This window comes from Elgaria multicarinata, chromosome 12 (genome assembly GCF_023053635.1).
Source record: "Elgaria multicarinata webbii isolate HBS135686 ecotype San Diego chromosome 12, rElgMul1.1.pri, whole genome shotgun sequence".
NCBI classification, from domain to species: domain Eukaryota; kingdom Metazoa; phylum Chordata; class Lepidosauria; order Squamata; family Anguidae; genus Elgaria; species Elgaria multicarinata.
In genome coordinates, this window is record NC_086182.1 from 5,490,546 (window position 1) to 5,518,061 (window position 27,516).

At 48.7% G+C, this 27,516-nt stretch overlaps 1 protein-coding gene across 1 annotated transcript in view; it reads right to left on the reverse strand.

Moving 5' to 3' along the window:
- Window positions 1-23,783, reverse strand: part of SNRNP200 (small nuclear ribonucleoprotein U5 subunit 200) — a 55,076-nt gene extending 31,293 nt beyond the window's left edge. Inside the window, exons 1-15 of the mRNA XM_063139365.1 lie at window positions 23,657-23,783; window positions 20,571-20,734; window positions 19,454-19,625; window positions 17,483-17,675; window positions 16,661-16,716; window positions 15,209-15,307; window positions 14,785-14,937; window positions 14,270-14,369; window positions 13,003-13,139; window positions 11,625-11,708; window positions 11,240-11,413; window positions 10,377-10,514; window positions 9,782-9,937; window positions 687-857; window positions 261-454 (exon numbers count right to left, since the gene is read on the reverse strand). Coding sequence (XP_062995435.1) covers window positions 261-454; window positions 687-857; window positions 9,782-9,937; window positions 10,377-10,514; window positions 11,240-11,413; window positions 11,625-11,708; window positions 13,003-13,139; window positions 14,270-14,369; window positions 14,785-14,937; window positions 15,209-15,307; window positions 16,661-16,716; window positions 17,483-17,675; window positions 19,454-19,625; window positions 20,571-20,734; window positions 23,657-23,701 — 2,036 coding nt within the window. The 5' untranslated portion in view covers window positions 23,702-23,783. The remainder of the gene's footprint in view (window positions 1-260; window positions 455-686; window positions 858-9,781; window positions 9,938-10,376; window positions 10,515-11,239; window positions 11,414-11,624; window positions 11,709-13,002; window positions 13,140-14,269; window positions 14,370-14,784; window positions 14,938-15,208; window positions 15,308-16,660; window positions 16,717-17,482; window positions 17,676-19,453; window positions 19,626-20,570; window positions 20,735-23,656) is intronic.
- Between the last annotated feature and the right edge of the window lie 3,733 nt (window positions 23,784-27,516).

The following is a 27,516-nucleotide window of genomic DNA, read 5'->3' on the forward strand; positions in this document are numbered from 1 at the left end:
ACATTGTGGGGTAACATCCAGAAAAGGCTGTTAATAACGGAAAGATTAAATTCTTTCTGCATTCCTCATACATGTTCGACAGATTCTATTGCTCCAGTGCCACAGGGACAGATCCGTTCATTAACCGGGATTTTATTAAATTGTCCTTCTAGTAGTGCTGATGGCAACACGTTAAAGCGAGCACCAATTGCCATTAAAGGGTTCTCAACTGCCTCTCAAAATGGCTCCCCACCCTCCAACAGAACGCAGCCCAACCGCACCTGTTGTCGAAGTAGAACAAGCCTTTGGCAGGTTCAACCCTCAGGAACGTGGCCACGTCCTCGTAGTTTGGGAGGGTGGCGCTCAGCCCGATAAGCCGCACGTCTTCCTGGGTCATCTCGATGTTGCGGATGGCTCTGGCTACCAAGGCCTCCAGGACAGGGCCCCGATCGTCATGCAGAAGGTGGATCTCATCCTGAAGGAAGGCGAAAGGGTTACCTCCCTGCACAGCTAAATCAAGGACGCTAAAGAGAGGGGCATCAATTTAACACTTCCGCAACGGAGCCAGAAGCAACTGTGGCTGAATGGTTGCAAATCTGAGCGTTTGAATGGTCTCCTGTGCAAACAGGTATCCCTAATATCGCTGATGGGGCAAAAATATGGATCGCCCTCTTCATGGCCCAATGAGTGTCTTCCAAGCAACTTACCAAGATAATGAGTCGCACCAACTGGGTATAGGTGCGCTCCCCTCCTTTCCGGGTGATGATGTCCCACTTCTCTGGGGTGCAGACAATGATCTGAGTAGCATTGATTTCTTCCTTACACAACTGGTGGTCCCCAGTCAACTCAGCCACAGTGATGCCGTAAGTGGCCAAACGCTAGGAGAAAGAGTGGAATGCAGCTGTTAATAAATAACAGCAGCACCACAACTTTTCACATCGTGCGCTCAAGTGTTCCACAAATACGATTGTTGCAAACCTCACAACTACTAGGGGTGTGCACGGACCCCCCGCTCCGCTTCACTTGCAGATCCGCCATTTTTCGGATCGGGCCGCTCCGCCCCGCCCCCGCTCCGCCCACTTCCGCTCCGCTCCGCTCGGAGCTCCAGATCCAGATCCGGAGCTCCGTTTTTGCCCCCCATAGGGTTGCATTGAAAGCTAAAAAAGTATACAACTTTTTTTCTGTTCAAGTTAGAAACCTCACGTTTGGCACCATGACACCTCATGGGGGTATACACACGCACGCCAAGTTTCAAAGCAATCCCATCATCCCCTGATTTTTGGGGAATTTTTGAAAATCGGGCACCCCATTCAGACCCCTTGGGATAGCTCTGTCAATTTGCATGTTAGAAACCTCAAACTCGGCACCATGAAAGCTTATCCATGTGTCCACATGGACGCCCAGACTCAAAGCAATCCCATCATCCCCTGATTTTTGGCGCGGCTCTAACCTCTAACGCACCACCCATAACCCTAATTCACACCCCTTTCGATAGCTCCGTCAATTTGCACGTTAGAAACCTCAAACTCGGCACCATGATAGCTTATCCACGTGTCCACATGGACGCCAAGTTTCAAGCAAATCCCATCATCCCCTGATTTTTGGGGATTTTTTGAAAATCGGGCACCTCATTCACACCCCTTGGGATAGCTCCGTCAATTTGCATGTTAGAAACCTCAAACTCAGCACCATGAAAGCTTCTCCATGTGTCCACATGGACGCCCAGACTCAAGGCAATCCCATCATCCCCTGATTTTTGGCGCGGCTTAACTCACCCCAAATTGTCCCATTCTACAACTACGTCAATTTGCATGTTAGAAACCTATCCTTTGGTCCCATGACAGCTTACCCATGTGTCCCCATGGACACCAAGTTTCAAGGCAATCCCATCATCCCCTGATGTTAGGGGAACTTTTGAAAATCGGGCACTCCAGTATGTCAGGGATTTAAAGTTGCAATGCAGACAGCTCAATGGGGCCAGTTCCAAGGAAATCCCAACATGCCACGAGATAACCCTAAATCTTCTGGCACATTTGAAAAAGGGATTATTGAACTTGATAAAGTCTAAGTGAGCGCAGGAAGGACTTCTCCCCTGAGTCAAAGCAAGACACATACACCATCCCTGCAAGGCAGGAAGGGGAGAAGGGAGGGAAGGCAGGCAGGCAGGCAGGCAGGCAGCATGCATTGTAGTGCCGCAAGGATGGCTTGAGCACTAACGCATAGCAAACCAACCCGTAAGCGGGCGCAAGGAGCAAGTGAGGCAAAGATGGCTGGTTCTTTCTTTCTAAGCCAGCAGTTACGCCTTGAGGGGCACAGAGGAGGACGATTGGGAGCAAACCAGGCACCAGGCGGGCAGAGAGGCAGGCAGAGCAGGCGAGGAGTCAGTCCTGGCAGATGCCCCACCACAGCAGCACCCCGGGGGAGGCGGGCAGACAGGCAGGCAGGCAGGCATGGGTTGGCGGGCCCAGAAAAGCTGGTACCTTGCACAAGTAAGCCATAGATCTGCGGGGGAGTCAGTCCCAGCAGATCCAGCTACCTCACAAGGACGGCTCCCAGGCAGGCGGGCAGGCGCCTCCACTGTAGTGGCTGTGCTCAACTCGGCAGGCGCACTACAAGACAAGTTGAAGTGAGAGCTCACTTCTCAGGAAACGTAGTGGCTGTGCTACGGGAGATCGGTCGACTGCTGGAGCTTAGCTTTTTCTCTGAGGGGAAGTCCATGAGTTGAAGTGACAGCTTGCTTCTCAAAGACAGGGTTACAGCGGAAGAGGGGTGGGACGAGACCGGGGAGAGAAGCTGGACCAGCTTCTGCTACTAATCCTCACCCACATCCTGGAGGACCACAGCATCCCACACAAAGTGGCTGTGGTGAAGTCAATGGCTGTCATGAGTTGAAGTGAGTGCTCACTTCTCAGAAAAATTAAACTGTCCGTACACACTAAGTGGCTGTGCTATGGGCGATCGGTCGACTGCTGGAGCTTGGCTCGCGCACATAGGGGAGAGGAGCTCGACCAGCTGCTGCTACACATCCTGGCAAACCAGAGCATCCACAGGAGTGGCTGTGGTGAAGTCAATGACTCTCATGAGTTGAAGTGAGAGCTCACTTCTCACAAAACTTTGCTCCATATGAGACTGGGGAGAGAAGCTCGACCAGCTGCTGCGACTAATCCTCCTCACCCACATCCTGGAGGACCAGAGCATCCACCGGACTGGCGCACTACAAAACGAGAAGTGTCTGTGGTGAAGTCAATGGCTGTCATGAGTCGAAGTGAAAGCTCACTTCTCAGGAGGAAACTTAAACTGTCCCTATGCAGTCAGTGGTTGGGGAGAGAGGCACGGCCAGCTGTGCCTCCACCGTAGGGGCTGTGCTCAAGTATCTGAACTTGAAGTTGAAGTGAGAGCTCACTTCTCAGATACCTTTAATTGCTCCATATGAGACTGGGGAGAGAAGCTCGACCAGCTGCTGCGACTAATCCTCCTCACCCACATCCTGGAGGAACACAGCATCCAACACGAAGTGGCTGAGTGAAGTCAATGGCTGTCATGAGTCGAAGTGAGAGCTCACTTCTCAGGAAACTTAAACTGTCCCTATGCACTAAGTGGCTGTGCTATGGGAGTTCGGTGGACTGTTGGGAGTACCAGCCACAATTGGGGAAGTCCATGAGTTGAAGTGACAGCTTGCTTCTCAAAAAATCACCAGACTGGATCACGAATAGTGCATCTGATCCCTGAGCTCTCCAAAGGGCGACCCGTGGACTGCTGGAGTTAACCTCCCTCAATTGGGGAGTGACGGGCAGGCGGGCATGGGCAGGCAGGCAGGCGGGCAAAAAGGAGCTACTAGTTATTGAAGCAGTTACTTTGAGTATGGAAGATTTGTGTGCATGCTTGGAGGATTAATGTTGCTGCTGAGCCCTCCAAAGGGCAACCCTTGGACTGCTGGCCTTTACCTCCCTCAGTTGGGGAAGTGAATGATGAGTTTAAGTGAAAGCTTGCTTCTCAAAGAGGGGTTACAGCAGAAGGGGAAGAGGAAGAGGGGTTGGATGAGACTGAGGAGAGAGAGAGAAGAGAGCATCCACTGTAGTGGCTTTGCTAGTGGCTGTGCTACGGGCGATCGGTGGACTGCTGGAGTACCTCCCGCACATAGGGGAAGTCCATGAGTTGAAGTGAAAAGTTGCCTCTCAAAATCAGCAGACTGGTCGAGTAGTCCACTTGATCCCTGAGCTTTCCAAAGGGCGACCCGTGGACTGCTGGAGTTTAACCTCCCTCACCCTCAATTGGGGAAGTGAATGAGTTTCAGTGAAAGGTTGCTTCTCAAAATCAGCACACTGATCGAGTCACCCAGAGGACCACAGCCTCTACGTAGTGGCTGTGCTGAAGTCAATGACTTCCATGAGTTCAAGTGAAAGGTTGCTTCTCAAAGGCGAGGACTTGCCTGTTTCATTTTCGCAGCGAGACAGGCAGCTGCAGTAACACTCACAACCACACACACAATGACAGCTTTTGCACAGAGGCTCATGAGTTCAAGTGACAGCTTACTTCTCAAAACCATACTTCTGGATCAGGGAGTACGTCTTCCACTCCCAGGGCACTCCAAAGGGCGACCCGTGGACTGCTGGAGAGAGGCAGCCTGGCTAGTGGTGGTGGTGCCAGGCATTGCCTTGCCCCCTGCTTGCACCTCACCTAAACACGTGCAGTCAATCATGGAGTCTTTTGGAACTGGGTGGAAAACTATCCGGATGAGTTGACTAAGCTGTACCGGACGCCACAGAAATGAAATGAACTCAAGTGCGGTGCTTTGCCCTCACAGTCAGTCACACACACGCACGGTGACAAACTCTGCCTAGTGCCTACAGAGACGAATGTAATGATTCAGAGTTGATGTTGTGAACTGTAACACAGCCACTAAATAATAATAATAATAATAATAAGAAGAAGAAGAAGAAGAAGAAGAAGAAGAAGAAAAATATAATAAAAATAATAATAAAAAGAAAAAACCAGCCTGCCTGAACTGTAGTGTGCCTGCCAACCAAAGGAGGGGTGGAATTAAAGGGAGGGGAGCCTGCCTGTCACTCCCACGAGGGCTTGAGGGTGGGGTATCCCAGCAGGGGGAGATTGCCCTTCAGAAAGACCAGCTGCTCCACCAAGTCCGGCTCCAAGCGAGAGCGGTGAGGGGTCACTATGTCGCCCGCCATAGAGAACACCCTCTCGCTTGGAACACTGGTGGGTGGGCAGCTGAGTCGATCCATGGCCACCCGCGACAGGTCCGGCCAAATCTGAAAGCGGGATGACCAGTAGGCCAGGGGGTCCATGGAGCAGTCCTCCATGGGCTCTGACAGGTAACGCTGCACGGTGGTTGCAGCGTCATCCTGGCCGGTGGCTGGGGAGGGTCTCTGCCCAACCATGGCGTGCAGAGCCTCTTCCCAATACCCCTCGCCTGTGCTGCTGCTGGGAGGGATGCAGGTGAGGCTGCTGCTGGTGCTGCTGGTGCTGCTGCGGGGAGGGGTGGCCTGCTCCTCTGCCTCACTCTGCCCCACCCTCTTGGCCCATGCCGCCCGCACTTCGCCCACCAGCGTTTCCACCCAGTGCTGCCTGCTATTTGGCCCACAAAGCCCATCCTTCACACGAGGGTCGCACATGGCTGCCAACATGTGGACCCTGTCGGTTTGGATGGGCTCCAGCCTCCGCGTCAGGCCGTCCCTCAGCCTAGTCACCGCTTCGCGGACCTCGGGCTCGAAGCGCCTGCCGGTGACGGGATCCCTGTACTCCAGAAAGTCACCCATCTGTTTCTGGAGATGCCTGCATACAGGGATCACCTGGCTGAGGAGGGCAGAGCTTTTGCTCAGGGTCTCGGTGGCGTTCAGGAACGGCTTGAGGACCGCCACCAGCTGGGACATGGCGTCCCACTGCTGCTTGCCCATGTGGTGGACGCCCATGTCCCTGACCCTGAACAAGTCGTGGATGGCACGCTGTTGCTCCACCATCCGCTCCAGCATCAGGTAGGTGGAGTTCCAGCGTGTCACCACATCCTGCACTAGCCTGTGCTGCGGGAGATTCAACTCCTCCTGCTTCTCCCGCAGCAAGCGACTGCCCTTGACGCTGTGGTGGAAATGGCCTGCCACCTTTCTGCAGCTCTCCAGGAGGTTACGGATCCCGGACAGGGGACCGAGGTTGGGCTTGCTGCTGCCCATCCCAAGGCCATCCCTCACCACCAGGTTCAAGACGTGCGCGATGCAGCGGATGCCCTCGAATCCACCGTCGCGCACCGCCTTCACCATGTTGGCTCCCCCGTCCGTGACCATGTAACCGCGGGTGACCTTCTGCCCAGCTAGCCACCCATCCACCATGCGGTTCATGGCCTCCGTAATCTCCGCTACCGTGTGGGACAGGTCCATCACTTGCGTGTGGAGGAGGGCCCAGCAGTAGCCCTCCTTGCCAGTCCCTGTAGTGCTGGATCCTTCCTGCCCCACGGCTGCCCACCAGTGTGCCGTCAGGGACAGGTAAGCGTGCACTCCGCCCTCGCTGGACCAAATGTCCGAGGTGAAGTGCACCATCCGTGCCTCTGCCTGGCACAGACGACCCAGCACTAACTCCCTGCAGGAACGGTACAGGGAAGGCACCACCCGCCTGCTCAGGGTGGTGCGACACGGCAGCTTATAGTATGGCACCACAAGCGCCATCAGCCTCTTGAAGCCTGCGTTGTCGACAAGGCTGAATGGCTGGTCGTCCAACGCCACCATCTCACCGATTGACGTGGTGATCTGGGAGGGCGTTGGAAAACGCCATCTTGTGGTTCCATACTTCCCCCACCCCATTTCCGGCAGGGTTGCCTGCCTAACCCTTGTGGGGATGGGAGATGGAGAGCTGAGAGTGGAAGTGCCAGCAGCAGCAGCAGCAGCCTTCGGCTTTCCCCTGGAACCAGTCGCCTTGCCCGCCTCTTTCCCCATCAAGACCGACTGGTGCTGCCTATGAAGATGCATCTTCATGCTGCTGGTTCCATAATGCCCTGTCGATGAACCCCTGCTTAGGCTGAGTTTGCAGTGGCGACAGACAGCAAAGCGGGGATCCGCTCCCAACTCAAAGTGGTCCCACACGATGCTTGTCTTTCGTTTCCGTGGTGACACCACCAATTGCCCGCCTGAGCTCTCTGGTGTTGCCACAGAAACAGGGGTGTGGGATGAGACTGGGGAGAGAGCCTCGGCCTGCTGCTGCTGCTCCTCCTCCTCAGCCCCCACATCCTGGAGGCCCACCGCCTCCTCCTCCTCCCCCTCCACTGTGCTGAGGACCTCGTCTAGGTCCATCAGCGGGCTCGTGGGCTGAAAGGATAATGAAGGTGTTGGGGATACTCCTCCTCCTCTAATGCCACCTGCCTCTTGTAAAGGGGCACTTTTCCCATTCCCACCCTCAAAAAGAGAACGCCGGGCACAAGTTGCAGAAGAGAGTGGCTCTGCCTGCTGCTTGTCCTGCTTCTGTTTTGGAGCAGTCAGCCAAGGAGTTGCCCGTTTGATTTTCACAGGAGGAGAGGCAGCCTGCTTACTGCTGCCAGCCTGAGCCTTGCTGCTTTCAGCACGCCTGCTCCCTCTTTTCATGATGACTAATAAAATATTAATACTACTAATAATATGTATAAGGTACTACTAAGAATATGTATAAGAAGAATATAATATGTTTAAATGTAGGGAAATGGGACAAGAAGTGTGTATGCTGTATAAAAAGAATAAAATATTATACTACTAAGAATATACTAATATATATACTACTAAGAATATCTAATAATATGTTTAAGAATATTACTAATAAATGTAGGGAAATGGGACAAGAAGTGTGTATGCTGTATAAAAAGAATAAAATATTATACTACTAAGAATATACTAATATATATACTACTAAGAATATCTAATAATATGTTTAAGAATATTACTAATAAATGTAGGGAAATGGGACAAGAAGTGTGTGTATGCTTTCCCCAAAATGCTCAATCTGTGGCTGCCTGTTGCACTTCACAAAAGCAGCCCACTCAGTCCAAGTTACACAGAGAAGAAAAAGAGAATAATTTTTTTTTGGTATTTTTTGGTATATAGAAGATAGAAGGAAACACAATCAGGATTTAAGAGAGGGGAGGGGGGGAAAGAACCAACTAAACACTACTACTAATATGTATAAGAAGAATAAAATATGAATACTACTAATAATATGTATGAGATACTAATATACTACTAAGACTATGTAAAAGAATATAATAAAATATGTTTAAGAATATTACTAATAAATGTAGGAAAATGGGACAAGAAGTGTGTGTATGCTTTCAAAAGAAAGCTTTCACAAAAGCAGAACAGTCAGGGGGGGGGGGCAACCAACCCAACCCACCAAACACACACTCCAAAATTTAAAAATAAAGTTTATATTAAATCAAAGTAAGGGAAAAACACAGGGCAAACTAAGCTATAAGTCAGAAAGAAGCAAACAAACACACACACACACGCCAAACTAAATCTATCCTAATCTATCTCCAAAGTCCAAAGCAGGAGCACTAACTAACTAAGTGTTCCCTCCACAAACACCAACCCACAAAGAGACACAAAACAGAAAGTTCTCAGGGTGGGTCTGCCTTAGTCCCCCCTCCAACGCTGGGATTGGAGGATGATGCTTTCTGAGGAGATCAATTCTCATCAGGATTGGGAGTTGAATGTGCCTGTCATCGCTTCCAAAAAAAAACAAAAAACCCCAAACCCCGATTTTTAAAAAAATATTGCACAAGAACCACAGGATGCAGAAAGTTGAGAGTAGTCTCAAAATGACCCCCATCCACGACTCTCTGTGCACAAGAATTTTCAGAACGATAGCTTAAACCCCCCCCCCAGTTATCCCCGATTCTTTCCCTCAATGCAATCCTATGGGCGAAAAGCCGAAAACGCCGTTTGAGCCGCGCGGTTGACCCGATTTTCAAAAATATATAGCACGCGACCTGCACAACGCAGAGAGGTGAGAGTGGTCTCAAAATGACCCCCATCCACGACTCTCTGAGCAGAAGAATTTCCAGAACGATAGCTTCAAAAACAACCTAGTTATGCGCGATTATTTGCCGCAATGCAATCCTATGGCGAAATGTTTTCAAGATGGCGACCGGAGCGCTCCGCCTGAACTAGGAGCTCCGAAAAATGGCCGCTTCTCTTCGCCTTGCTTCTAGGGGTCCGCGGTCCGCTCCTACTCCGCCTCTGGGTAAGGCGGAGCAGGCCAATCCGCTACTGCTTCTACGCTCCTAATCGGAGCGGATCACACCCCTAACAACTACCCTGCAAGGTAGGTCAGTATTATCTCATATTGCAGATGGAGGCAGAAGTCAAGAGAGCGCAGCACCTCTGAGACCGCCTGATGAGCCCACAGCAAAGGCGCGATTTAAACTGGGGAATTGGCGATCAGCAGCTCGGCCTCTTAGCTGCTGCGCTCCACCAGCTCCCCTCAGGGGCGCCCTCTCCCCTGACACTCAGCAGAGGGGGAGGAGACCCAGCAAAGCTCTTGCCATGGACTGGCTACACCCTACTGCCACTCCCAGAGAGAGAATTCGTGGCCGTTCCACCATGCCCTTGGTAAAGAGCTCTATTCTTTCCACCACTGCCCCTTTTCCCAGTTGTGTTGTGTCCATTAGGCTGCCAGCTGTTCTGGCAGGGAGCTTTCTGTTCCGATGTTCTGTGAAGCATTCAGTAGACTTTTAAACGCTGGGTACCACCTCCCCTGATTCCAGTCCCCCCCCTTCCATTCCCACCCGGTGCAAGCCTTGTACCAGGCAGACAGGGCTCTCCCGGCTTACCTTCCCAAAGCTGCCCACCATTTCCTGCACTAAAGACCTCATGGGTGCAATGTAGATAATTTTGAAGTCATCCACGTTGATTGTTCCATCGAGGTTGATGTGCTTTCCTATCTCACGCAACATACACATCAAAGCGACGTTGGTTTTCCCAGCACCCTGGAATATGGAATCAGAGCAGAAAATCCTCACTCTCCCAACATACACAGGACCACAGAGACAGACATTTCCCCCCAATAGACAGACACTTCCCCTAATAAAAAGCAAGATTATCAATCCAGGAACAAAACAGGAACAGGCCAGAGGTGCAGAGAGACCCATCTGCTGTAACCCATGGACCGGTAGGAACATAAAAGCTTAAGAAAAGCCCTGCTGGATCAGACCAAGGGTCCATCTAGTCCAGCACTCTGTTCACACAGTGGCCAACCAGCTGTCCGCCAGGGACCAACAAAGCAGGACATGGTGCAACAGCACCCTGCCACCCATGTCCCCCAGGAACTGCTGCACACAGGCTCACTGCCTTGGATACTGGAGGTAGCCCATAACCATCAGGGCTCGTAGCCATGGATAGCCTTCTCCTCCAAGGAGGGACATTTACCGTGGGCGCACACAGAAGCAGATTCGTATCCGTCTCAAGAGCAGCACGGTAGAGTTTGCTCTGGATGCGGTTCAGTGTTTTGAATCCCTCAAACCCAGCCTGGGCATATTTGGGGAGCTTCTCAACAGGAACCAGTTGCTGAGGAAAACACACAAAAAATCACAATCGCTCAAGATCTTGAGACGAGAGCCTCAAGAGACCTTGTGGGTTCACCCGTCCTGCTGAAGACCACCCCAAGGAAGGCTCCTCCCCCTCCCGTCACCACCACCAGCCATCCCAGCAGGCACAGCCCCTAACGCATCTCCCAGATCTGTGGCAGGTAGAGTCCAGGCACCAATAGGCCAACCTGAGTTCTTTCTGGGTCAGCTTAGCTCTGCCTATGGTTTTTATTTGGGGAAAGGCAAGCTTTAGTGGCAGGGCTCTCTGGATGGTGGCCCACCGTTCTTGAATAACTGCCCTGGCAAGTCCCGTCAGGCAACCTCATTGCTTCCTTCAGACCTGCTGTGAAAAGCTTTTTGTGTGCCCACTCTTTTTAAGAGGGAGCTTTCTCCAGGATAGTGCTGCTGCTTTTGTTTAGATCTGCTTATTTTCTTGGAATGTCGTGTATCCAGAGAGGCAACGGACAGCCCCCAAAAGCAAGAGACGGAGTTAGTCTACCATCTCTACATAACAGTCCCAGGAGCCTAGACGACGGATCGATAGTTGCCAGCCGTAACACACAAAACTGCTGTGAGCCCGGGAGGACAAGAAACGGCATATAAACCAAAGCGGGACTTTGTGAATGCTGAGTACTTCTGAGCAACGAACGCTCCCAAACCTGAGCCGTGGCTATACAGAAAACCAGTTTTTAAAAAGTTACCAACCTCCTCTGAGCCGAAGGGCTTTGGCTTCAGGGCAGGGACGTGGACTTCCTCGTAGCCCTTGCGCTGCCTGCGGAAAGAGCCGTCTGGCAGCTGGCAACGCTTGTTGGCCATGAAGTGGCTGCCTTGGGCAAACACCAGGTCCTCCAGGTCGAGAACCTGCCGAGGGGCCAACGCCTGGGATTGAAGGGGAAAGCCGAGAATAAGCAAACCAAGCCCAGGGTTGGGGAGGAACGGTCTCTCCTCTCCCAAATGCTACATCCCACCCACTCCCACCCCTAGATCTTTCATTTGCGAAGAGGTTGAGGATTTGGGGCTCTTTCATTCATGCAGAACCTTGCGTTGGGATCTCGCATACCAAGAAGAACCTTTGACGAAGCCAACGTACCTCCCCTCCTTGATCCAGATCCATGGTTTCCAAGTCGGTGTCCATGCGGGACTGGCGGACGCGTTCCCTGCGAGAGCGTTCCTCCTGAAGCGGCGGAGACAAAACCAGGTCAGTGGGGATTTTAATTCCAAGGGTGCCGGCCAGAAAGCTCGGCAACGGAGAAGTCCGATATATGCTACGCAGTGTCCTGCGCTGTCTGCATCAATGATCTGGTTTGTATTTGAAGCTTGCCTTATGAAGGCTAGGGTCCCGATTCCCTCTCTAGCCAGCTTTTCCCTTTTCATGACCCAATAGATGCAGGGTGACCCTCCATTAAAGCTGCAATCCTAAACACGTTTATTAGGAAGTTCCCCTGAACCAGTGGAGCTTGCTTCAGAATCAACATATAGGGGACCGCACTGTTAAAGAGACACAGCACAGCTGGCAGTCTAATGAATTGGGGCCTGTCCGCTACATTTCCGGGGGGGGGGGGGCGGGCGGTCCCCACAGCTGGAGAAAGGGGGCAGGCGTGTAACTCTGTCCCTTCGCCTACTCATCTCCCCTGGCTTCAAACTGTATTGACTGCAAAGGCATGTGCTGATTAGTGAAGCCTGCTCCTAGTACCTAAAGATGTTAGCGCAGGCTTCAGCCACATGGGCAATTTAAATTCCTTAAAACCAATTAATGCATTCGAAAAACGAAATAACCTTGGGGTGCGCACCCTTAGGGTCCCCTTATTATGCATAGCAAGTTTCAGGAGTCTAGGTTGCACAGTCATGGCGTTATAGCACCAACAGACAGTAGACATCCAGCTGTATTATTATAGAATAGAAGAAGAGACGTTCAAACTGCTGCTTGGCCTTTAATGACCGTGAGCAGGTCATGTCACTCTCAGTCTATCACTCCTGACCTAGCCTGCCTCACAAAGCAATCCCTAAACTCAAATGGAACAAGGAAACATTACAATCCACACCAATGCCTCATAGATTGGCTGGGTCCACACAACACGCTAACCCACCCAGTACGGGCTCTTGTTGAACCTGGGTTATCATGCTGTCTGAACACAGCACTTTTTCTGCAGGGTGGGTTATCGTGTTGTCTGAGTGCAGCGTGTTTTTTGTGGGACTGCTCGTTAACCATGCAATGTGGCTTGTTAACCACCCTGAACAACCCAACAAGCTATTGGTTCACAAACTGGCTTGTTTGAGAAAAATAAAACACACTGCATGGTTAACAAGCCCCTCTCCTGAAAAAGCACCATTCAGACTACACCTTATGGAAAACACACTGTGTTCAGACAACACACTAACCCATGGTTAGTGTGTCTATATCCAAGTCATTCAATGAGAAAGATTTTACCCAGAATTCCTTCCAACCCACTCCCCTCTCCAATCCTTACTCGAATCAGATCCTCCTTCTCTGTCTCATGTAGCTGATACAGGAACTTTGACAAGTCAGGATCAGACTCCATCTTTCCCATAATCCTCTCCTTCTCAGCTTCACTCTGAGCACTAGCCAAGAGGGTACAATACAGGACTGGGAAGAAAGAAATGACAGTAGCATCTGTAGCATGAGAACGATTGAACAAACGGAGCACACACCGGAATCCTCACTAAGGGAACGTGTGGCCTGTAGAATGTTTGCCTGCACTTGCAGGAACTAAGAGGTCTTGGAGATTCCTGGTGGAAAATCTGGATTCCTAAAAATCCCTGCTATCTTTCTTTTAAGAAGTGTCTAGCACTCCCAGTTGTGAAGGTTCATTTTGAAATATGCCAACACCTGCCAAAGGCTTCAGTACACAAAGGGGCAACACCTTTATGTCCTGTGTTGCCACCCGCATCGCTCTCTCATGGCTTTTAGTAGGTTGCCAATTCATGCAACTAGGCCCAGCCCCTCCTGAGCCCTCATTTAACAGGTCTTTTATCCTGCCATTACCCCCACTTTACCAAAACACCCAACATTCCCAAAGCCTCAATCTGAGGTCCAAGATGCGCCTATGCACACCTGCTCCCATTTTATCGACTTTGCTCTTCCTCGAACACAATGGTCTCCTGCCCTTGGTGCGGGATGCAGAACACAAATAGCTGCAGGTCAGAGTTCTTAACACTGCCCAGCCTGAAGCCGAAAGTAGGGAGTAGGCAGACTACCCTGCCCACAGAAACAGGTGTCCACAGGTCCACTTGCCAGCTTGCTAAGGACAAGTAGCCCAGGCCTCTGGCAAGACGAACGCCCAGCGACACACAGCAATTTGCAGTTTGGATAAGAACCGCAGGAGCCTCTTGCGCTTTTACTTAGGGCCAAACTAGCCATGACGTCAAACATGCTTGGGCCTTGAGTGCTTAGGCTTTTTTTTGTAACCCTTTGCCAGATTTGAGTCCCTCACAGCTGCTAATTAGTTGTATCTCACTTGCTTGGAGGTTTGGATACACCTGTCTCTCAAGCGCTCCAGGAGAGAAGCGGGGTGGTTTCCCTTAAACTGCTGGTTATAGAAGATAAGGAACAGCAAGAGGGATTCCTGCCTTGTGCGCACCCCAGTGGAAATAAAGAGAAACCCCTGCCTCTCTCCCAAGTCCTCTGTACAAACCAGAGGACATAGGAGAGGGGACGCTTTGTGACAAGGCAATCTTTGGCGAGCCTTACATTGTAGCAACATAGCAAACACTCACTCATCATTCTGTGTTGCCTCAACACTTTAATGAAATCAAAGGTGTTAAAGCCCAAGAGCAGGACAAGCTGGTTTTCACATTCCCTGTCATCGCTGGCAGTCTGGAAAGACATGAAAGAAGGAAAGTAGGTCACACTTGCTGCCCATTGAGGAACGTTCTTTCTTATACACAGGGGTTTCCAGCTACAGAAGGGCAGACGGAGTCATACGGTAGTTCAAACACAAGCCTAGGCAGCCCCAAGAGAGAATGAATCTGGCGGACCACGACTTGGAAGCCTCAGATGCACGGCAAATACAGGCTCTGATCTCCACCATTCCAAACAAGGCATCAAGGCAGAACAACTGCGAAAGGCATCCTATCCTGCACAGAGATGGAACGAATAGGCTCCCTCCCTCCTTGACACGAAGCAGCAGATGCAATATTCTTTTTCTTATTAACATGCTAACATACGTTCCCTGCAAGCCCCAGGGAGAACCAGTCCTGCAACCACAAAGGAACGGCAGCAAGCGGAGCACCTTTAAGATTTCCAGCACTTCATCAGCCTTTTTCTGGGACACGATGGCGTCGTCGTAGAAACGGCTGAGCTGCCGCTGCAGCCAGAAGGCGTCGATGTCTCGGGGGTGCAGATCCTTCTTCTTGGAGCTCATCAGCTCCCCTGATGCCACGAGCTTAAGAGAAACACAATCATTTGCCCAAAGTGCCTTGATAGACACACACAGAGGCTACATACACGAAGTCCAAGTAGAACCGCGTGCGGCCGATAGAACGCTGGGCGTTTCCCTCCACCGCACTGCATATCTCCCTCTATGGGGTTAGAAAGTCATCCTAGTATACAGATTCCCAAGTTATCCTGACCGTTCCCCATCCCAAAAGCTACTGCTGTCAGTCACCATCCCTAAGGAATGGCGAAAGCTCCGTGTTTTTCTCCAGACGACTCACATTGGCTGAAAGTGTGCAGCGAACAACCGCCTCATCTCCTTCCATGTCATCGTCAGAAGCCTCATCCCGCACTTCTCCGTAGACATCTTCATCCCCTTCCTGTTGGAGCAAAATGTCATTTTTAATGTTGTTTTTATTCTTTTACCTGATTTGCTCACCGCTCTGAAATCCTCAAATAGGGAGCTGTATAGGAAGATGGTCTTCTGTGCCTTCTCCTTTCAGAGGTCAGCAATCATTACAGCTATTTTTGTAATAGAAATATTGTAAATAAATAAGATGGCTCTGGTTTAGTGGGGCCTTCCAAGGACGTAACACAACACTGCCAACAACCTAATATTCCCATGAGGGGCATGGCAACCGTCGGACCAAGGGAACGACGGTTGAAAAACAAGGGGACGATTTAGCAAGCGCCAGGCATCCGTGGCCTTTTAAAGCACAGGCAGGGAAGCGTTTGTGTCATCAGGTAGAATCCCAGTGGGAACTGGCTGCTGCCTCTCTCTCATCAAGATCCCAGGCAGCACGGGAGGCAGCACTCTCTGGCAACCTCCACTTCCCTGACTGGTAACAAGGGGGAAGGCAGGCCCTGGTCAGGAACGACAGTGGGCTAATCTAGCAGCACACACTGTGATGACAAGCTACAGAAAGAGAGAGCTGGATACACCAAGAGCTGGCACTGCTGCTAAGAGGTAGCATGGTTTAATGGTTAGTGGCCCCATTCAGAAGACATCTTAAACCATGGTTTTAACCACGGTGGTTAAGCCAGAAAGCTGGGCTGTGTTCAGAAGACACTTTAAACCACAGCTTTAACCATGGTGAATAAAGGGGGGGAGGAACTATTCACTGTGGTTAAAGCTATGGTTTAAGGTGTCTTCCGAACATGGCCTGGCTTTCTGGCTTAACCACCATGGATAAAGCCATGGTTTAAGGTGTCTTCTGAATGGTCCCAGTGTTGGATAGACCCTGGTTGAAATCTCCACTGAGCCGTGATGCTCACTGGGTGACCCTGGACCAAGCAGTCTTATTCTCACTGCCTAACCTACAGCATGTCAAAGGGTTTGTTGTAAAGATAAAATCACGAGGGGGGCGGGGGGAGGACACTGTGCAGCTGCTTGGATGAGAGGTGAAATATAAATGTAATCCATGAACAAAATCCATAAACACCAGTCTCTCTGATGTTAATCGCAGTCTACGTCACTGCATAGTTTTACAACAAGTTAGCTAGATTCCAGAATCATAAACTAGAAAGGAAGCTTAGATTTAAGAAAAGAGGGGAGAAAATTGCTTGTGTGGGTGTTGCATGCCTGCATGTATATCCTTCTAATCACCCCACAGGCGAGGTAACTTCCTTTCTCCCTGGCGACACCCGAAGACAGAAGGGTCGTCCTCTGCTTGTCTGGAATGTTCATTTCCCCATCTCCCCCCAATCCACTACCAAAGGGCCTGTTCACTCACCTCTTCATCAGACTCAAACTGCACATTCACCCCATAAGTCTCATCAATGTTGTCATCTGCAATGGAGGGCAAAAAAAGAAAAGAAATGCAATTTCAGAGCCGCAGAAGAGGGCAGAGGCACTGCACACAAGAGTGCCACCGTTTATTTGAAGGAATGGTGCTTTGAGTGGGAATGACTCACGGCCGATGCCCAGGACCAATCTGTATAGTAGCTGTAGAAAAAGCCAGCTGGTATATGCTGCCCACTCCGCTCTGCAGGTGCCAAGGCAGGCACACCATTGCCACCATGCACTGAATTCAGTTCCTGGCATGGCCACATTTCAGATGGCTTCACAATGGCACACAACAAGCAGAATCCAGTGCAGGGAGGGAGCACTTCAACGGAAGGGGCTGGAAGTCAACATACCACTTAGAGTCAGACCAGTGGTCTATATAGTCCAGGGCTACCTGTTCTGACAAAGACTCTCTGGAAAAGGGGGTTGGATAAATTGCTGGAGAAGGCTATCAATGGCTACTAGCCCTGATGGCTATGTGCTACCTCCAGTAACTGAGGCAGTAAGCCTGTATGCATGAGTTGCTGGGGAACATGGGTAGGAAGGTGCTGTTGCACCTCTAAGGGAGACTGGAGTAAACAGTGAAATGCCATATTCAAAGAGTTCAGAAGAAGAGCGTGTTCAGAGGAGGGCAACCAACCATCTGTCAGGGATGCTTTCGGGTGGATTCCTGCATTGAGCAGGGGGTTGGACTCGATGGCCTTGTAGGCCCCTTCCAACCCTGCTATTCTATGATTCTATGAAAAGGGGCCGAGGCTGCAAGCCATACCCATGTTCTGGATCTCTTTGTCGCCTCCATAGTCTGTGATCTTCTTGCCCAAGTTCACCAGCACATGGTAACGGGTGTCATCAGTCTGTCCAAGCAGGAGGTCAATTTCTTTCCGCCGCTCCTTGTCCCGTAACTTCTCATTCTTCAGGACAGCCAGGACTTCATCTGCAGCTCCACAGAGAATGTCTCTGGGCTGCAAGACACAAGAGTTGACTTAATCACTCCCTTTAATAGCAGACTCGGGTCACGAGCGCCAACAGAAGTTGACCCAAAACAGGGGCATTAAGGAAACAGAAGGAAACATTAACACGCTCAGGGAAACCACATGATTTGTGTCTAAGCAAGTTCAGTAGCCACAGACTGTTGATATTACTTGGAAAATCAAAATTTGAGGGGGGGGGGCAATGGAACGCCCTGCATGAGCACTTCACAATGTATACTTTTCTGGAGGCCATGGCTGGCTGGAACCCTGAACAGGAGCACTCCTATTAGGTGCTGAGAATGTACCTAATAATACATTTATTGCTCAATCCAAAGATCGTAGCAAGACATACAGAGTTAAAATTTTAAAATACCATTATGCAATATCGAACGTTATGCATAAGGTTGAGAGGACAAAACTATAAAATACGTAACAATCCTTAACTAAAATTAAAGGCCCCATTCAGAAGACACCTTAAACCATGGCTTATTCACTGCGGTTAAAACCATGGTTTAAGGTGTCTTCTGAACAAGGCCAATGTAAGGTGGGTGTGCAACAAAAATATAACATAAAGAAACCTTGTCAATCACATTATATTAATAGCTCTGAATCTTTATAACACTTTACACTGATGGTATCCAAGAACTTTGCCCTACATCTAGTAGCTTTCACCACAAATAGTGCGACCATCTGTATCACACATGGGTTGGATGAATATAATAAATATCCCAATTTCTCTGTAACACCCCTGTATTTCAATTTTTTTTTAAAGCGGCTCTAAGTGACTTTTTCTCATGTCTCTATATAATGGACAGTGATATGTGCCATGTCCTCTAGAACTGGACACACAACCTGTCTTCTACTGATATGCCATAAAATCTCCCCATTTCATCATAGTATCCATTCGTTGAAATCTTAAGACATGTAAGAACTTTCCACTGTTCCATTTTCATAGGTGCTGACAAATATTTCTCATATTGGTGCAGATATTGTGAACTAGCTAATCACTTCACTGTTCCTGAAGATGTAAGACCAGTTTTATCAGTTTGCGCTCCTACATCAAACACTCTTTGTTTAAAAATACTGCTGCTAGCTTATAGCCTTGGACTTAGTGCCTGGTCAGAAAAACTAAAATTTCGAAGAAGTTTAAAAGGGTTTTGCAGCCAAAAGTTTCCTTGCACAATTGACCTATGTTCCTCCAAGCACATCAAGTTTATTTTAGGATATGCACTGCTATTTCTCTGGTGTAAAATCGCTCCTATACACAAAAATTTATTTCACAATTAAAATTTGTCTTTGAAAAAGATAACCATTTACTATTATTTAAACAATAAACCAAAGTTACAATAAAAATCAAAAACTGAGTTCAAGACACCAGCGATCTGAATTTGATTTTGAAGACCACACCTAAAAAATCATGGAAAGGGGATGGGGCCAAGCTTACGCCCTTTGGGTCGTATATCCCAGCACCACCATAGAAAATGCACACCTTGCTTTCAACCAAACTGGCTCCCAGTCACTATACCATGTGATTTTAGTGCTAGCCAATACCTTAAAGCCACTGGGTTGGCAGAGAAGAGTAAGAAATGAAATTGTTTGAACACATAATATTGCCTGTTGTTATTACTCCAGAAATGTTATAAGCTGATTTTGTTACTCTTCAATCCATCTTCAGTCCAGGCACAGAAGACCAAACGTGGGGGTTTAGACCTCTACCTAGCCAGTGCCCCAGAACACAAATACCGTCACAACACCTGCCTTTCACTCACCTGATCACCAAGCGCCGCCTGAATGAAGCTCAGCAAAACTTCATAGGTTTCCCGAGTCTCCTTGGTTTTGGGTTTGTAGATAATTCCCACCATCTCATCTATGCCCTCAGAAAGCAGAGTGTAACCTTTCATCTTGTTGATGTCATGTCTGTCCTCGTCACGTTTCCGTCGCCTAGAAAGCAGGGGGAAAGTTCAGCAAACAATCAGGAGAACCTCTCATCATTTCACAGTCAGAAGGCTGGTGTAGAAGAGCCACGCACATGTACATATACGGGACATATTTCCTATCCACCCCAAGCAAAACAATACAGAACGGATGCTTTTTTCTTCCTTCCTTTCACTGATGCTGGGAGACAATCCAGTTCCATTAAATTGTTCTACTGCATTCAAGATTAGGAAATCAGATTATCCACCCTAACTTTCCCTAATCTACTGCCCTCCAAATGTATTGGACTACAACACCCATCATGCCCAACTGATCTACTCTATCTGGATGAATTGCGTCAACATTAAGGTCCCCAAAAAGGGCAGAGCAGGGCTAGAATCCTGTGGTAAATAACACCAGCTCAGGGACTCAACTTGCTGAAAACATGCCATATCCCTCCCATCCCAAAACAAACCAAGGGAACTCACTACATTATATGGTCTCAAGAAGAGGGCACAGCTCAGCAGCTAAGCACATGCTTTGCATGCAGAAGGTCCCAGGTTCAGTCTCTAGCAGAGGGGTGGGGAATATATGACCCTCCAGATGTTGTTGGACTGCAACTCCCATCAGCCCTAGCCAGACTAGCCAATAGTGGGGGATGATGGGAGTAGAAGTCCAACAAAGTCTGGAGGCCCATTTTCCCCACCCTCATCTTTAGAGGTGGGTACCTCTTTCAGACCAAGGGTCTTCGGCTCTCAAGGTGGGCAGAACTGAAGGCAAAGGGGGAAGAGGTGAAAAATACCCCAAATCCACGATGTTGTGGCTTGTAGCTCTGCCAGTAATTAACCACAAAAGCCGGAAAACCACCGAATAATCAGTATCTATGGGGAAGGGGGCGTGGCCATATGGGGGAATCCCAGAAGGTGAGTTTGGGACACCAGGAAGACTGGCTTTTAAATATTCTTTGCTCACTTTGCTCGTCTCTCCTCCTGCATCTGGGGTTTGGTCCTCTGGGCCTTGTCACCCATCCGGGTTCCTTCTAGCTTCCCCACCAGTGACAAGACTTCCCCTGTAGGCTCATCACGCCGGGTCCTGTCAATCAGGGAACGGTCAGCTTGAAGGACAAGATTAGAGTTCTGGAAGAATGACAGGAAAAGGGGTGTGGGGTGGAAAAGAGAGAGAGAGATGAGGATTCAGAGAAAGCAGTAAAACAGATTCTTTAACATTTTCCCACTTCATTGCGAGAATTAATATCCAATCACCTTCCAGCCATGAGGAGATGCTCCTTTCATGAGGAGATGCTCCTTTCACACATCCCTCCCTTGCTCTCCCATATTCACTGGATTATACTGAGCACAGATTTAACTGACTACTTCACCCCTGAGATTTTGGAACATTGACAGCAACAGCTTCCTAGGAACTAACTGATGTGGCGGTTAAGAGCTTGACCAGGATCTGGAAGCTTGCAGTGAAAATCTCACCTCAAGCACGAAATCACTCGGTGGCATTACAGCAAACCACTATCCCAGCCTTGTATTAACTATGCAGTTAGTAGCCAAAGGTGCCACAAGAACATATCTTTCCATTTCCCCTCCTCCATTCCACTTGCTTTCCACATTGGCAGCAGCAGAGGGGAAGTCCAGCCTTTAGCTCCATCCCTCCTCCATCAGCCTGTCTGACAGAAAGCATTTTTTAAAACAGACTGCTAAGGGACTAGCATCCTGCACTGCCATGTTCACGGTAAGGGAGGTGGCTTTCTCTCTTCTCCACACACCTCCCTGGAAACACTGTCTAAGAAGAAAACAACGCTGCAGGCTACAATTTTCTCCCAACCCTCCCGCTCCAATTTGCATGAATTAATAATAAACGTAAAGGATTTTTCAAAAATGTTATGTAAAGGCTAAATATGATTATTCTTAAAAATGACACTTGTGATTTCCTGTTGTAACAAAAGCAAAGGTTTTGGGACACCTTTATGACAATACATATGTTAATCTTTCAGTTGCCTGAAAATGACAATGGTTAATAATAACAGACTTCTGATATGCCAAACCAGCCACCCACACTATTGCCCTCCTGATGCTTTCAACTATATCCCCCAGCATTCCTGACCATTAACCATTATTTCCATATATGTTTTAATGGTATGTTTTCTGTAATTAATTCAATGTATTGATTCCCTGTTGAAACAATTTGTATTTTTCTCTTTCTGATCAATTGACTGCAAATAAAGATGATGATGACATTAGCCATGCTGGCTGGGGCTGATGGGAATTAAAGTCCAAAACATCTGGAAGGAATCAGCTTAGGGAAGACTGCTCTAATGACAAAAAGATTTACGCTGTATTTAGGAGTGACACACTACCTATTGAGCAAGTCCTAAATAGACATGTTAACATTATAAAGGATTGCTCTGTTACACTACTAACCTGTGCACATTTACCCAAGAGTAAGACCCACAGAACACCATGGGCTTCATCTCCAAGTAAATATGCATGGGATTGTTCTTGCCTTTAAAGGCTCCACATACCCATCCTGGTGCCGCTAAGATCATCTTCTTGGCCCGCCGCTCTGACCATGTCACTCCACTTCTGAAATCTCTTCATTGGCTTCCAATTCACTCCAGAATCCAATATAAACTTCTCCTGCTGACCTTCAAAGCTTTTCACGGTCTAGCTCCTGTCTATCTCTCCTCTCTCATCTCACACTATTGCCCCGCTCGTGCTCTCCGCTCCTCTGATGCCATGCTTCTCGCCTGCCCAAGGACCTCCACTTCCCTTACTCGGCTTCGTCCTTTTTCTTCTGCTGCCCCTTACGCCTGGAACGCTCTTCCAGAACACTTGAGAACTACCAACTCAATCACAGCTTTTAAAACTCAGCTAAAAACTTTTCTTTTCCCTATAGCTTTTAAATGTTGAGTTTGTTCTGACTCTATACTGTTAGCCTCACCCTACCCGGTGCCTGTTTACACGTCCCTGTGCCTATTTGCATTCTCTTTCCCTCCCTATTGTTTACTACAACTTTATTAGATTGTAAGCCTATGCGGCAGGGTCTTGCTATTTACTGTGTAATCTGTACAGCACCATGTACATTGATGGTGCTATATAAATAAATAAATAATAATAATAATAATAATAATAATAATTACAATAAACGTCCACATTTACTATGTTGGGCTCTCTTTTTAATTTCAAGGCTAAAGTGCAACACGGATGTAAACATTTCAGGCATTTTAATGAACCGGCCTGAGCTTTTTTATTTATTACATTTATTTCCTGCCTTTTTTTCTCCAAGGAACCCAAGGTAGTGTACATAATCCTCTTCCTCTCCATGTTATACTCACAAAAACAACCCTGTGAGGTGGGTTGGGCTGAGAGTCTGTGACTGGCCCAAAGTCACCCAGTGGGTTTCCATGGCCGAGTGGGGACTAGAACCCGGATCTCCGGACTCCCAGTCCAACACTCTAGCCACTACGCCACACTGGCTCTCATAATGGGGGAACTGGCACATTTCTGACACCAGAGCCTATGTCTCTTTCAGGGTTTCTTTTCTCAGATTCCCCCCATGTGGGTCCTGGTTACTTCTTCAACGCGCATGCAGCAAGTCAGCCTGAGAAAATCTGCAGACAGCTGTCAGGAGGTTCAGAGCCCCCACCCACCCACCTCCCCACAAATCAACTAATTGCAGACCTCCAGGAACACGTTTTGCATAATGCATTTTGGCTTTTGGGGGGCAAAAGGCAAAGATTTCGTATTGGCTTGTGGTTTTATGAGCGTCACGGATAGAGAAATAAATAGCGAGGAGTCAGTCAGCCTTGGAGACAATAACTGCACCTGCTTCTACTTCAGCACAAGTGAGAAGAGGTCCTGGCTAAATGTAGCAAACCGCCATGGCATTGGCGCAACGCATCGCCGTTGATCGAAGAAGGCGGGCTCCTTTCCGAGGCCTCCGCTGACGAAGCCGGTAGCAACGAGCAGCCGCCTGCTCATGTGCGCATTAACCCGCCATCTGCAGGCTCGGTCGCAGCCGACATGCACGCAGGGCCTGGTTCCACTCACCGCCTTGTACTCGTACTGCAGGCTCCGGGCGGTCACGTCCGCCATGGCGCGGCGAGGGCGCCCCTTCGCCTTCCTCCTCTTCCTCCTCTTTCCCGGACCCCGCTAGCCGCTTCTCTCGCGGTCTGGCCTCTGCAACGTCTTTCCCGGCTCTTCTCACCCTGGCAGACGATTCCCTCACGCAACGGGCCTCCTCCGCACTTCCGGATCCGGGTCGCTACTCCAAAGTTCTTCCGGTCCCGAGACCGATGTGTGGTCACCGGGATAGAGCGCATGCGCGCAGCGACCTTCCAGCCTGTCGAATCTTTTGCCTACGGACCACACTTCCGGGTTGTTTTCGACACCAAGGGTGGTGGTGGTGGTGGTGGTGGTTATTATTATTATTATTATTATTATTATTATTATTATTATTATTATTATTATTATTATTATTATATTTGTATCCCGCCTTTTGCCCAATGCTCGGCCTCAAGGCGGCCTTACAAAGTTTAAAACATACATTTGGGGCGGGGGGACATAAACGTTTAAAATACACAACAAAATTATAAGACAATAACATAGATGGAGGGCCAGATTATTCTCCAAAGGCCTGCTGGAACAAAAAAGTTTTAGCCTGCTTCCGAAAGCCCATCAAGGAGGGAACCGGCCTAGCTTCCCCGGGAAGAGAGTTCCAGAGCACCGGAGCAGCCACCGAGAAGGCCCTCTCCCGTGTTCACACCAGGCACGCCTGTGTAAATGGTGGGACTGAAAGAAGGCTGGACAACCATCTGTCAGGGATGCTTTAGGGTGGATTCCTGCATTGAGCAGGGGGTTGGACTCCATGGCCTTGTAGGCCCCTTCCAACTCTGCTATTCTATGATTCTAAGGGCTTCTCCAGAAGATCTCAAAGCACGAGCAGGCTCATAAGGGAGAATAAGGTCTTTCAAATAACCTTGACCTGAGCCATATAGGGCTTTATAGGTCATAGGGAGAAAAGCGACAGTTGCTCATAAAAGGCAATAAGGACAGACGGCAAGGAGCAGGGCCGTAAATAGGCAGCAACCTTGTCCCATCCCCACCCAGCTCCCCAAAAAACTATGCAAGCACGTGCCCTTTCAAGCTCGGATCCTCTTTCCTGGAGAAATGTGGATATTTCGAGTTTTTTGTTTTTCAAAAACGTCCTGTAAATTCTTCTTCGGCTAACAAGAGAGAATAAAGCTGCCTAATAGTATTTCTGCCATGTTGCAGATGGAGGGAGAGAATATGTCTGGATACTGTGTTGTGAAAGGTTGAAGTAGAGAATGGGGAACAACGGCCTTGCAATGTAGTCCACTTTTATTTATCCACCCCCACCCCACCCTGTTGCAGTTTGGAGGGCGATTGCAAACTCCCTCTTCCATGAACTCCGCTTTCCACCAGGGGGTGAGACTGGTAGCAGCCTACGCAGCAACTCTCTCGTTAGGCGTTGTGTGCTTTTTCTCATGGGAAACAGAATATTGGGGATTTCTCAGATTCCTTTGTCAAGCCTTTCACAACCGTCTCTTCCTTGCAATTGTGAAAATACATCACAGATTAAAAAATAATAATCTCCCTGGCAATACTACAAACTGCACAGGTTGACCTCTTGATGCAGATAATATTTAGCTCAAAATGCTTAACTACCGTGGTGCTTAACCACTGTGTCATCTGAACAGGGTCATTCATAAGATGTCAGATACTGGGAAGGAGCACATTTGATTGTGTTGCATCTGGTGTTTCTGAGTTCAACTCAGAGTGCTGGTTATTGCCTTTAAAGCCTTAAAGGGTTTGGGACCAGGATAGATAAAGGACCAAGGCAGTCTCCCGCACAAATATGCCTGCCCACAGAATTCATCATTTACAAATGTATTGTGGACTTTTAAAATAAAATTTTAATCAGTTTGTTTTAACTACCACAAAAATCCCACATGTCTGTTTGGCAGTTATCATCTGCAGTTATTTACATTTAACACTCACTCTGACATTAATTCACCTCAGTACATATAATTCACAACGCTTTAATGTATTACTGAAATCCTTCCAATTTAACCCCTTTCTCTGAAGGAAACTCATACTCGGACGTGAGGGCAGAAGTTCCTTTATTGTGTACATGCAGCGTAGTTATATATTTCTCCCCCCACCCTTTCTTTCCCTCCTCCTCTTATGTGGAGCCAACTTCATTATCACCTTGCTCCTGTGTGAGACTAGAGGTAAACAAGACGTGCCGTGCGATAAGAAAGGAATGCAATGAGAAAGGAGGCAGGGGGGTCAGACCCGTGATCCCAGAGGCAGTGTGCTGCCATAAGGAAACCCAGATCTGCCACCACAGCCCTACAATTCCTCTTTTTCTATTTTTATTATTATTATTATTATTATTATTATTATTATTGTTGTTGTTGTTGTTTATTGCACAGAAAAAGCTACATCTTGATACTCTTCAGGGACATGATGAGCAAGCTGCTTATACAACATCTGTATTTGGCCTGGGGAAAAGGATTCTAAAGCGGAATTTTTCTGCCAGCAGCGGTTACATATTGACGTAAGATTTGGGATACATTGAATAAAACAACAGACTACTATTAATACAGCGATTAATACAATGCCCCACTTCAAGAGAGAACCTAGCCAACCGAGAGAGAGCCACAACCACAATCCCTCCCACCAGTGTCCAGGCACATCTTGTTTGATCTGGGCTACAACTGCTTGTAAACGGCCAAGTTGAGTTTGCACTTTGTGGGAATTATCCGACAGGTTAAAGCAACACATGCCTTCTATACGTTCACAGCCCAGGTGTTGCTGAAGAAGTAGGTAGCCGATGGCTGCTCGATTTTGCAGGACAGCGTGGCGCGGCTCTCCCACTTCTTCATTCAGCGGCCCGATGGCTGTGGATGTGGCATTAATGGTTTTTACTAAGGCGCAGGCGATAGCATTTATATTCACTGAATTTCGAACAGCAAGAGCTGGGACTCCTACCAAGGATGCAGCAGGTCCTATGTATTCTCTTTGCGTTAAAAGAGCAGTTTCACTGTCACAATCAGAAGGCAATGGGATAGTTTCTCATTTGCGCCGCTGCAAGGAGCTAACTGGTGAAACTATCAGTCGGTTTTTTGTGGGGAGCACAGGTATGAGATGACTCAAGCAACAAAAGGACTCTGTCAGATTAGCAGGAATGTAGCTGGTGGTGATGGTGCCACAAGTAAAAAACCAGCCTGGAGGAAGCAAAACATGAGCAAAGACAAAAGACACATTAGTATAATGGGAGCAGTTCCAATGAGTGGATGACCCGGGAGAGGAACATTTTACTGTTGGTGTGCGATTTGTACAATTAACAATGCGGGCACAGGTCATACTAGGTGGGATTGCTAGGTGGGGGGTGGACAATGAAACAACCGTGGGGGGTAGTTGGGTGACAATTTCACCCCAATCTTGGATCATATGATATTTTATAGTGTCATTGCTGCCTTCTAATAGTTGGCCAAGACCTGTAATATTTTGTAACACTTCTGGGGGAGCTCACACTGGGATCAGACAGGACACGGAATAACGGGCTCAAGTTAAAGGAAGCCAGATTCCAGCTGGACATCAGGAAAAACTTCCTGACTGTTAGAGCAGTATGACAATGGAATCAGTTGGCTGGTGAGGTTGTGGGCTCTCCCACACTAGCGGCCCTCAAGAGGCAGCTGGACAAGCATCTGTCGGGGATGCTTTAGGGTGGATTCCTGCATTGAGCAGGGGGTTGGACTCGATGGCCTTGTAGGCCCCTTCCAACTCTGCTATTCTATGATTCTATGATTCTAGGACCCCAATAAGGTTTCCATGTCTAAGGTTTCAAACAGACACGAGTCAGTGGGAATCGCACGGGCTAA